Here is a 12,878-nt window from a genome sequence, read left to right as displayed (position 1 = left end):
CAGATAGGTAATGAAGGTTTAGCTGCTGACTTAACTGATGATCCTGACACTGAGGAAGCACTGAAAGAATTCGACTTTTTAGTGACTGCAGAAGATGGTGAAGGGGCTGGTGAAGCTCGGAGTTCAGGGGATGGTACAGAATGGGGTAAGGGGACAAAGAAGCCTGGGTGGAGGGGACCTTAGCCTTCTCAGATCCTTATTACTACACCCTGTGTGGGCTCTCTGTGTATGGTAGCAGGTAAATTAAGAGCAAGGAGAAGTGGTATTGATATTGAGCTATTTGGTTCTAGTTTACTGTATTTATGACTGAGATTTTTAGTATGTGGCTTTTGACTTCTGAAGTTGATCTTGAAGTGGTCTCTTGATTTACAAATTTATTTTTTCCCTCTAACAGATCTTTTTAAAGCGAGAATCATTCATTTTTATTCATACCCATTGTTTAATTTTAGGTAATCAAGACTTTAAGAGAATTCCTTGTATGTCCATATGGTGGTGTTACCTGTTTTAAATTCTGGGTAGGAATAAAATTATTAATTCTGAGTCATAGCCTAACAATGAGCAAGATTTAGTGAGAATATTACACTTATTGCATATAGTGTTCTCTATGTAAATGTTAGGGCCTAAACTTTGAAAGTGATATATAAAGCTAATAGTAGGCCATAATCAAAAGAAAGAAAAGGTCTATCAGTAGTTAAAATGTTTCAAGGTAATAGTTCTGGTTGTGGTAGAACTCAAATGTATTTATAGAGCTTTTCTGAGGTTTGTTTAATATACTTTATAATATATATATGTGTGTGTGTATGTATATATATGTATGTGTGTTAAGAAAAACACACTTGGACTGAGTGTTGGTGGTTCATGCCTTTAGTCCCAGCACTCAGGTCTCTTGAGTTCAAATCTCCCTGGGATTTTCAGGACAGCAAGGGGTATACCAAGAGAAATCCTGTCTCAGCAAACCAGAAAACAAACAAACCACATTTCAGAGTTTTTTATTTGTTTGTTTGTTTGTTTGTAATGTTGGGACTAGGGGGATAGCGTTTCGCTTTCAGAGGACCAGCATTTGGCTCCTAGCACATCTGTGGGGCTTACAGCTACCTGTAACTCCCATCTTCAGGGATCTTACACTCTTCTCTTCTGTCCTCTGCAGGGATCTGCATGCATGGATGGATGCAAACACATATAAATAAAAATAAAGTAAATCTTTTTTAGAGAGCCTCATTTATGTATTGAAATGGAACATTGCTAATAGGAGAGACAAACTTATAAATACTATATTTTTTGACTTAGTATAAAAAGCAATTACTTAAAAGATTTTAATTTATTTACTACTGTTCTCATTTATAGCTCAAAGCATCATTTTTAATTTAAGTAGAAATAGAAGGGGCACAGTAATTGAAATTATAAACATTTACTGTCTGGGTTTGGACATATTTGTACCTTCCTAAAATGCTATATTTTCAGAGATTACTTCTTTATAAGAGAAATAGTAAAAGAAAAAAAAAGTTAAGTTTATATCCAGCCTTTGACTGTATTATTCTTATAACTTCAAAAGTACGATTTTTTTTTCAGAAGATTTGTTATGTAAAAGTAGAAATTATACAAACATTTTAAAGTATATATATTAGGGATCGTAAATAAATGTCAGATATAAAATTAGAAATCATCTACAGTATTAGAGATATTCATTAAATATATGAATATATATATATATACACATATATGTGTGTATATGTATAATTTACTTATTAGTTAAAAGTTTGTACACATCTGTTCGGCTAAATCTTGGCATTCAACCATTTCTTTTTCCTTTAAATAAAGTTGCTATAATTTTAATTTTTAGACCAAAGGAAAAACAGTTGAGAAATTGATAAGAAATGGAATTATTTTTTAATGATGTCATATCAAGTAATTAGTACTTTGTCCAGAGACTTTGGCTGTGGAGGACTTGATAAAGAGGACTTGATTTTTGAGTGACAGCTCTTGATCTTCATTTTCTTTTTAAGTGTAAATAACCAAGAAAGTCTCTTAGTACTAAACAAGACTGTAACTTTAAAGTGTGTTATGTGCATAGTGATCTAAGCAGCTTCTATATAAAAGCAAAAATGATCTATGCAATGTTTGTGAAATTCATTTACTCAACAGCTATTATGTTCATTTTTTTCTGAAACTAAGAGGATGCATGTAAAAATCACTACCATTATATTTAATTCACTTATTCAAATTTATAATGGTTTTTAAATGGGAAGGTTTTTAGATTCACATTAATTCAAGAGCCTTAAACATACTCCACTATCTTGTTATCATATGAAACCACTGCTTTTAATGGAAGCTATGAAGTCTTTGCCTGTTATTTAATTAGATAATATAGTTTAATTTTTAGCAGCTTATGTTCTTCATATAGTTACAAGTATTAGCAGGCATGTTGCTTTTTTTCTTATGGGGATAGGTGGCATTTTAAGAATATTCACTTAGGGGCTAGGGAGATGGCTCAGAGGTTAAGATCACTGGCTGCTCTTCCAGAGGTCCTGAGTTTAATTCCCAGCAATCATATGGTGGCCCACAGCTACCTGTAATGGGATCTGATCCCCTCTTCTGGTGTCTCTGAAGACAGTGACAGTGTACTCACTCACATACATAAAACAAATAGGCAAATCTTTAAAAAAAAAAGAAAATTCACTTATTTTCTTCAGCTTTTTGAAATTATGATCTCTGGACTTAATAAGATACAAAATATAATTAATACCAGAATATTGGTATCTACAGACAAGTGATAAAATATTTCTGTTTTCAAGACATGAAAGTAGTTATAAATTTATACTATGGTTAGTAGGCATTCTGCTTTGGTAATAGAGTTACTTTAATAGAATTTTATTGTTCTATGGTTTCAGGTTATTAGGAATCACCCTTTTGTACATGTTTGTGTTCTCTTTTAAGGAAAAAAACAAGGTTTCCATAATTGATTCAACTTCATTTCTTGGTATTCCTGCCTCTTCCCTTTTGCTCTTACCTATTTCTTATAAGCCATATCAAACCATCTGTTGCTTACCAGGCAAGTTCCAAGATGTTTTTGTGCACATATGCATCCACCTGTTCTTTGCACCTCCTTAGTTTACTTTGTTTTCTAGATTTGAGGTTATCTTGCAAGTAATAACTTTTTTCCTTTGCTTTTTCACTCTATTCTTTGCTATTGTCCTTAGAGCTATCCACAGCTTCATTCTTGCTATGCAGGACTTTGAGAAAATTAGTCATTATAATTCGTTTTCTCTCCTATGTATTGCACCACTTAAGGCCTAAGGTTTACTTATTTATTTAGCTTATGGGTTATTATTATTTAGCTTGTGGGTTGTAAAACATTTCTTTTAAAATGTGTCAGTTTGTCTTAGTGTAAGTAGTTGACAACAGGAATCATTAGTTTCATTAAGATGACTATATGAGGTCTTGAAGTGCAAGCCCATAATTCACAGGAAGGCAGAGACAGGAGGATCATGAGTCCAAGATAGTTGGTGCTGTGTTCTGAGACCTAGTCCTCCAGCAAAGAGGAGTTCAAATGACTCAGGTCACATTATTCAGTAAAATATTCAGTAAATTCAGTGAAAAAGATTTCTGATACAGCATAGGTTTCAGGAACCCTTATGACTAGAGTACATTAAAAATTAGGTTTTTCTTATATCAATATTAAAACTGCTACAATTACACATTTGACAATTTATGAAAATACTAATCTTTAGTTTCAAGTAACAGAATTTAGCAAATTAACATCTTTTCACATACCAGCCACCTATGATGATAGAGAAAAGGAATAACAACTGTATAAAAGAATTAGAACTCTGAATTTTTTCTCTCTGTTCAAACATGAGACCTTGTTATGCTTGCTTTTGCACATCAATCCAGAGAGGCAGGAAAGCCTTTCTCTTACTCTCTATGATTGAATGAGGCCTACGGTGCTTATGAGATTTAGAAAACAGAATATGCTTAGCTACCAGAATTTAAAATCTTACTATTTAGTGTAATTTATTTAAAAACTAAGAGCTTGGATATGATTTTTTATTTATTAACGGGACTCTAAAACAGTTCATGTGTAACTATTAAATTTAATAATAAAGTTGCCTTAAAACTCAATGAAGGAAAATCCTTAATGAGTAAAATAAGTCTAAGAAAATTATTTTTATACTGTTTTTTTTCTAAGAGTTCTCTAGTTTACTATGAGTTTATCTGCCTCCCCCATCATAAGTATTTACTTAAATATTACTGAAAACACACAAGAAAAATACTACCAAGTATAGAGCAGTATGTGTTTTAACTTCTCTGTGCTTGTCACTGTTTTACCATGAAAAAAAATCAGCTCAAGTCAAAACTTCAGTGGAATATGAATTTGCTTATTTGTGTTATTTTTACTGGAAAAAGGTAACGAAGTGTTGAACGGTTATGAAGGGATGGAGACAGGTGATGTTCTTTGAATGCTTTGTGTGAATAATCTGAGACATTGTATTTGGAAACTCTATGTATATGTTGGACTAGAATACCTTTCTGCTATAGTACAGTTACCCTGTGCATGCAGAACTATTATGACAGGGATGCATGACTAATTTCATCAGTGAAATGACACTGACTTTTACAGCTTGCACTTTATTAATTTGCATGCAATTCATTCATTTGCTTATATGATGCTGGCTGAATATGTTTTATTAACATTTTTATAAAGATGCAGTGGTCTATTTTTTAATATTATATTTTTAATGTTAGTCCATTTGTGAAATACTCAAATTTGCCATATATATAAAAATGAAGTTTTGTTTACCTGTTGATGATATTAAATACTTAGGAACTTAAGAACATTTACATTGTGAATACCAAACTTGAGACTGCACCTTTAAAGTGTTTTGAGTATATGCTATTATAATATCTTTATTATGATGATGTAAAGCCTTTAACAGTTTACTGCCAACAGCTTGCATTGCCAACTGCTGATTTCTTTTCTTTTAATAATATGCTGCATGTAGATAAAGATGACCTCTCCCCAACTGCTGAGGTTTGGGATGTAGACCAGGGGCTAATAAGTAAACTGAAGGAACAGTACAAGAAGGAGCGAAAGGGCAAGAAAGGGGTGAAGCGTAAGTGCAGTTATCACTATTACCATTTTCCTATGCTCTATTGAACAAAAGGGTTTTGGTTTTTTTTTTTTATGCAATTTACTTTTTGTGTTATAAAGGGAGCAACTAACTTTAAACTTTGTCTGTTGTGTAATTGAAATATAAGGTCTGTAATTGGTTAAATAGAAAATCACTTCAAATATGTAAAGTAAAGGTAAAAAGATTTTCAAAATTTAAAAGATTTATCAAATTAAAAGGAATATTGGCTTTGGAATTTAAAATAATAGAAATTTGTTCAGAAGGAACGAAAATACAAATTCTTCTATTTTCTACTTGAAGGTATTCCTTATTAGCAGGATCTCTTAGTTTGAGAATCTTTAAGTAAGTGGGATAGGTAACCCTTTCCTAGGATTTTGCTTGTGGTCATAATCCAAGGACAATTAGCAACCACATTTTTTTTTTTTCTGGGTGATATTTACTTAACTACACCACTATAGTGATGGTGCTGCAAGTGGTGGTGATCATAAGGGTTATTTAGTCCATAATTGGTTCTTTTTGGGTGCCTGCATGCTTGTTCCTATCTGTAAAAGTATGACTGTAGAACCTCTCCGACAGGTAACCGTCTATTTTGTGAGTTATACTTGAGAGCACCCAAGGAAAATTCTCATTCTTGCGATACTAATGGAGAGACTTGAAATTTTGTTTGAAAAATTTTTATTGGCTGTTGACTTGTAGGCCAACTTTTTTGTTATTGTTGTTTTAAGTGTGTCAAGTTAAAAGTACTTAAACCTCTTGAAGAGGACCTGGCTTGAATTCCCACATGTACATGGTTGCTAGCAACCAGCTACATAGTTCCAATCCCAGAGGATCTGGTGCCCCTTATTGCTCAGTGGGTACTGCATTCTCATGTTGCACAAATGCACACAGGCAAAACATCCATACACACAAAAATAAATCTTCCCAAGCAGAGAGACACATATCTTTAATTCTGGCACTCACAAGGCAAAGCAGAGGCAGTTAGGTCCTGAGTTGAAGGCCAACCTTCTCTGAGGATCTCCAGGCTAGCCATGGTTGCTATGAGACCCTATCTCAAAACAAACAAACAAACAAACAAACAAACAAAATCTAAAGAGTAAAGTAACAAGTGTGTCAAGGACAATAGTGCAAAACAAAGACTGAGACAGAGAAATTCTTTCCTGTTCCTGTTTCTAGTGACAGATAGATACATTAGCTTATAAAATGGCAGGAATATCAGGAATAGTGTTTTCTTCAATAATGCCATTTTTGAATCATTTAATTTATTGTGGAGTTAACTGGAGTTTTGAGAATCTCACTGATGAGATTCCTCTCCTTCCCCTCCTTCCTTTCCTTCCATTTCCTCACTTCCCTCTCTTCACTGGTGTTGGGGACTGAACCTAGAGCTTTATGCTTGCTAGGCAAGTCCCTGAGCTAAATCCCCACCTTCTGACAGTTTATAACTTTGTACTAGTGGTGTTGTTGCATGGGAATAAAAAGAAGTTCCAGACTGTTGTGAACTCCTTATTTTTAAAACATTATGTACTAGGCTGGAATTCTGTTAGTTTTAACACCATTTACCCATAATGTATGCATGTTGAGTATGAAAGTACTACTGCATGGGTGACTTCAGTTTAGATAAAAATCACATTTGAATTTTAGGATTTAAATTTTATTCTTTTTTAGAAATAAAATAGCTGGGCAGTGGTGGCTTATGCCTTTAATCTCAGGGGAGGCAAAGACTGATGGATTTCTGAGTTCAAGGCCAGCCTGGTCTACAGAGCTAACAGCCAGCCAGAGCTGTACAAAGAAACCCTGTTTCAAACAACAGTAAGCCACCCTTCCCCCAAATTGAGTGAAGGAAAATAACTTATTTTAAAATAACTTCAGGTTATATTTTATATGCTGTGTACTGACCTAATCTGCTAAACATTTTAATGTTGCTTCTACATACACTATGAATAGATCTAGATCTTTTTGAGAGTTAGTAGAAATATATCTAGCATCTCAAGGTTTTTTGTTTTGTTTTGTTGCTTTCTTCGTTTGTTTGTTTTGAGACAGGGTTTATATGTATAGCCCTAGCAAGTTCAATGCCAGCCTGGGCTATACAGGAGGTTGTCTTGAAACAAAACAACAAAATATCAGTTTCATAGAATTTTCTAGTTTTTGATATTCTCCATTTTTTCCTTCATGTATTAACTCAGTAAAGCTATATAAACTAATGATGCTTATAAATAGCACATGGTTCATAGCATTGGGAGCATTATACACTTGATTGTTTCACAAGAAAAACTGGCAACCTTTTGTTTAGAATATAAGAGGAATTAAAAGTCTTTTAAACATTTTTTGTTTTTATTTGTTTTTGAACATGAAAAGGACGAAACTGTATTACTGCTTTTACTCTTAGTAGATTGTTACTTTTGTGCCACATAAAATTGTGTTGACTTGAGAGCATAATACTGGGCTGGGAATGTAGCACAAATAGTAGAATGCCTTGCCCTAGCGTCCATGCAGTCTTGAATTCTGCCCATAGTACCACATAGATGCAGTGTGGTTTTACATGTTTGTAATTTCAAGGAGAGGCAAGATGTGAGACGTTCAGCAGCATCTTAAGCTGTATAGGAAGTTTCAGGCCCACTTAAAAGATCCTGCCTCAAATTTGTTTTCTTTCTTCAAAAGATGTACTGCCTTTCTGGATTTCACGGATTCACATTTTGAGACTGTACTTACATTTGCACTCTTGATTTGTTTGTTTGTTTGTTTGTTTGTTTGTTTGACTCTTAGGTTAGTACTCGTCCCTTCTTTTCATCTTCTCCTCTGTCTCACTAGCTTTACTTCCGCTCCTTCTATTTCCCATTTAATGTCACAGTTTTCAAATGGACCAGCTAATCCTGTGCTGGGTTACTCTCTCCCTCCCTATCCTTTTAATTATTTTCATCTCAGGTCAGAAAGATACTCTCAAGAGTACAGTGCACTTTTTAAAGCCATAGACTCACTTTGTAGTTCTGCTTATTTTTCTTCAATATTGTAGTGTCACATTTATTTAAGACAACAGTTACCATGTTGTAAGAAACTTGCTTTTGCTCTTTTTTTCTTTTTTAAGCTAGCCTGCAAGGACTCATTTCCTGAACTTTGAGATCAGGTTATGAAATTGACTCCCAACGATAGCTTGAGACACAGTCACTACTTATATCAGGGATAAAATCCAAGTTCAAAATGTTGGCAGTTTAGGTTCTGCATACTTCATTAATTTCATTTTTTTCTCTTGCTTTTTTTGTATGCATTTGTGTGTGTATGATTTCAAGACATAGATTATTTCTAACAATGTGAAAAGTTTATTTTAATTATAGTGGTAGTCAGAAGATAAAACTGCCTCCTAGTCATTACTTTTGCTAAAGAAAATATCAGTTAGCAAAGACCACATTTAAGAAATGAAAAATGTTAGTTTTAGATTTGGAGAAAGTACTGTAAGTGCTTTGTAAAGGAAGATAAAGTCTGAGTGTGTAAATGGATGTAGATAACAGTAGTCAGTTTATCCATGTTTTCCATCGTGCTACAGTCTGTTTAGAGGAATGTACATTTATGTAAAATCTGAAAGTCACAGTTAAGAGATAGAAGTATTGTGTTCATAGTAGTGTTTGTCTCTTAAAAGTTAAAAATCTACCCCCTCTACTCCCCTCTTATAAAGCAGAGGTTGTTTTTTTTGTTTTGTTTTGTTTTGTTTTGTTTTTTTTTGTTTTGTTTTGTTTTGTTTTGTTTTATAGCTTAGGCTGGGTTGAAACTCTTCGTTCTTCCTATTTCTATCTCCAGAGTGCTGGGACTACAAGTGTAAGCCACCACACGTACAGAAAAATATTTCTTTTAAATTCCTGCAATACTTAAGAACTGAAGGAATATTTTTATTGTATTTGTGTTACCTGTTTTTAAATAGAACCTCACTATACAGTCCAGGCTGATCTGGAACCAGCTGGATAGTCCAGGCTTATCTCAAACTCCCAATGCCTTTGCCTCAGCCTCTTGAGTGCCAGAATTAAAAGTGTGTGTCCTAAACCTAACTCAGCTAATGTTTTTATAGGAAGTTACTGAGCCTCTATGCCTTTGAATATTTGTATTAACATTAGGCACAATAATCTCATACTAATAATACTCCAGTTTTCTCATTACTGGTCAGCATTTAAAACTGTTAAGTGATTTAGACTCTTTGGGTTTAGGATGAAGGTGAAGACGCAGTAATCTTTCAGTTGAAAAGGTGGGCATAGAGCCAGTGGCAGAGCAGTGGCCCAGCATGTGCAAGCCCTTATGATCAGTCCTCAGTACCTAAGTAAATATACTGATTAATTTGCTGTTGAAAGATGCTCTTATTTTGCAGAGCAGAGACTATGATCTCTGGTTATGAAATCTGCTTTCATCGTTTGACAGCTTTTGAGAAACTAGTATTAGAGCAGAGAGGTTTCATCTTCTCCTAGACTTGGCATTGTGCTACTTAGAGACTAATGTTTTACTGTAAGTATGCAAAGATAACATTATGTAATTCTGCATCCTAAAGTTAAGCAATAGCTTTAATATTCATCTCTGCTCCCTTGTGTATTTCCAAGTCTGCTTACTTAGGAATTTATTTTTACATATTTTCTAAAACAAAATAAAGCTTTAGAATTTTTATGATGTTTGTTATAAGCTATCATAACAAAATTATTTATAGTATTTGCTTAAACCACACATAAGTATTTACTAAGGCACACAGACATATAATAAATTCTTATAGCAGGAAAAAAAATCAATAAAGTATTTTCTGAGGAAATAGATTTGCTTAGAGAAATATATAGGATTTGTATAGGCCAAGAGTGTGTGTGTGTGTGCGTGCGTGTGTGTGTGTGTGTGTGTGTGTGTGTGTGTGTGTGTGTGTTTGCATGTGTGCCTGCGTGTGAGCAAGCAAGAGGGAGGGAGGAAGTGAGAGAGTGTGTGAGTGAGTTGGAGAGGGCAGATTCAGTCAAATAAAGCAGAATGCATATTCTTTGTAAAAATAACTTTTTTCCTCTTTATATAAGTTGTAGAATTAATAATATTTGATTCAGGGTTTTAACTGCAGAAACGAAATCAATAGTGGCAGTAATGACAAGTCAGAAAGTTACAACGACTTTTGTGTGAGAAAGATTATGTTTCTTTTCTTTCCCATTGGATTTACCTGGTTGTTGGATATCCAGTCAGCATGGTTTTGATTTGTTTTTTTTATTTTTATTTTTCCCCCATTTATTTAGAGAATGTATGATTGCTTCACTGGCAAGGAAAAAATGCTCAGGGCACAGTTTCTCCACTATAATTCTTTTGGATATCATATATCACACATTCAAAAATTGAATTTTATATTAATTTAGTTAGGAACTACTATAAAATAATGTACAAAATTTCATTTATATCCATTATATCCTGACCTCCATTTGCCTCTCATTCTATTTGGGATACATAGATAAAGGACATTCCCTGTAGACTGTAGATACACAAATACCTGCCAGTGATTTTAATCACAAGCAGCCTAATTTAGTGTTCATGCTAATGAATATGAGAACCTGACTTGGATCTATTTTAATTCCTTTTATCTTATGCCGATTTTAAATGTTTTTTTTTTTTCTAAATTTTTGACATTGTTAAAACTAAGTTTCATCCTAACTCATAGTTTAAAACTCATAGTAACTCATAGTTTAAAAGTATACTATGTAATTCATAGTTAAGGAGTACACCATAACTGCTGAAGCTTTTGACTTTTGTGGTTTCTATCTAAATTATCTAGACATTAGGTGAAATTATTCTTTAAATTTATGGCCTATGACAGTGCTGACTTTTTCTATCATTACAAGAATTTCAAAGAACTCAAGGATAATCTGTTTTGAAATTTGGAAAACTGAAAATTTGAGGTAAACAATTCTAAGAAACAACTTTTAACAAATTGGATTAAATTGTGAATGACATATTTGTACTAATATGGTGGGGAAATATCCATGAAAACAGCAGGGAAAGTTAATTGTTTGTTGCACCCTCATAAAAGTCATTTTGTATGTGTTTCTTTGACTTTTAAAACAATAATTTAAGTTGAAAGGCCCATGTTTTGTTTTATGGACTAGTAAACATCAGCTTTAAATACTAACTTTTAAAATTGATTTAATAGCATTTTCTGTGGCTGAACTTACAGAATCCAAGTTGAGTAATACGAGTTTTTCTTTTTTCTCTCCCCCCTCTGTATGTTTCAAATACAGTGTTATTTATTCACTGATCTATCCACAAAGGGCCACAGAATAGTAACTATACAACATATTTAAATGTTTTCAGTGTATTTTGGAAAGTTGTGTATAAGTCGATATTTAATAACTTGGCCTTCTTAAAAGCCTGTTTTGTCAGTAAATTGCTTTAGTAAGGCTGCCAGCAAGTCAGGCGGTAGCTATTAAATGAACCTCTACTGCTGACGTTAATTTACAGGGGTCAACAGGACAAACCTCTGCGACATGATAACTGATCTGGGAGACGATGAGCTGCCCCACATCCCTTCAGGAATCATTAATCAGTCTAGGTCAGCCTCTACTAGAATGGCTGATCATGAAGGTGCAAGAGCAGAGGAAGGTACAGCATTTAGCTCTCCTGTTTGTCTGTATTGCTGAGTTCCTTAACTCCAAACCACCTCTTCGTATTGAATACATGCTGTTGTATACAATGCTGAAGGTCACACTGCATGATCTTTAGAGGTGTCGGGCGAGCTCGGGGTGCAGTTGCTCAGGGATGAAATGTGTCTTCTAGTTTTTCCCTTTGTTTTTATTTTCATTTTAGATATAGTTGTTTCCATCATAGATCAGTTCAGAGTACCTTCCTTAAATCTTAACTTTACCTTACAATCTAGTATTAAGAAAAGAACAATTTAATAAATAGACATTAAAAATACAGTTGGGGAGAAAACCATTTCTTTGTAGTGTGGTTCAAATGTAGCAGCTGTTAGTAACTACCACGTAACAGAAGTGCGAGGAAGTGTGATGTGGATCTTACACATTAAAGTCAGTGTAGTGGTTAATCATGGGAGGATAAGGAGCATCACTTTTCTACTGTGCAGCAGGTATGCAGGACCTAGTGAGAGTTTCCTAAAATCTACCTAAGCCACAAGTACATACGAAGTGAAAATACTACTTAAGCATTTTTTGAAGCTGATTTTACCTAAAGATACATGGGTATACTTGACTAATGTATAATTCTAGATGAAGATGTATTTCTAAATAATCTCAATTTAATTCAAATTACTTTATATATGCATGTATGATAACACATTAGTAATTTTATGTAGGTTTATTTTTATTTATGCTTGCAAGGGGATTTGTTCACTCTGAGATTTTTATATACATTTTGTTCTAATTTTTTCTGGACATAATTTTCTTATAGTGAAGTTTAACAATTTTCCATTTTTCCTCATTTATGACTTCTTACCTTTTTTTCTTTAATTTACAGAATTTTAAGGAAAAAATTTTAAAATCATGTAAGAAAACTAGTACTAAAGAATGGAAATTAAAATAACCTGGATTTTTTTCCTTCTACTTTCCACTGAGCTATGTTCTTTTACTGTTTTCTAAAATATAGATACTAGCTCTACTATTTTTATTGTTTTGATTTGGGATTTTCTTTTTCTGAGTAATGTGTAATGTGTTTTACTAAACTTTTTCTTATATTTTAGGCCACATATTTTGCAGCTTAAGGAAAAGTCAGATTAATGATACAAACCCTTTTTAATGTTTAGAACCAGCT

At 33.5% G+C, this 12,878-nt stretch overlaps 1 protein-coding gene across 5 annotated transcripts in view; it reads left to right on the top strand.

Annotated features, from left to right (window-relative positions):
* Strn3 (striatin 3) overlaps positions 1-12,878 on the top strand; it is a 75,627-nt gene that overhangs the window by 41,531 nt on the left and 21,218 nt on the right. For 2 of the 5 annotated variants that reach the window (XM_021179720.3, XM_085830351.1), the window contains exons 7-9: positions 4-145; positions 5,001-5,111; positions 11,574-11,714. In XM_021179720.3, coding sequence (XP_021035379.1) covers positions 4-145; positions 5,001-5,111; positions 11,574-11,714 — 394 coding nt within the window. The remainder of the gene's footprint in view (positions 1-3; positions 146-5,000; positions 5,112-11,573; positions 11,715-12,878) is intronic. The other 3 variants (XM_029484720.2, XM_021179721.3, XM_021179722.3) reach the window with 3 other exon arrangements.

The sequence above is a fragment of the Mus caroli genome, unplaced genomic scaffold, assembly GCF_978045245.1.
Source record: "Mus caroli unplaced genomic scaffold, Mus_caroli_1 scaffold_14, whole genome shotgun sequence".
Lineage (NCBI taxonomy): Eukaryota > Metazoa > Chordata > Mammalia > Rodentia > Muridae > Mus > Mus caroli.
This window is presented reverse-complemented; position numbering and strand designations above follow the sequence as displayed.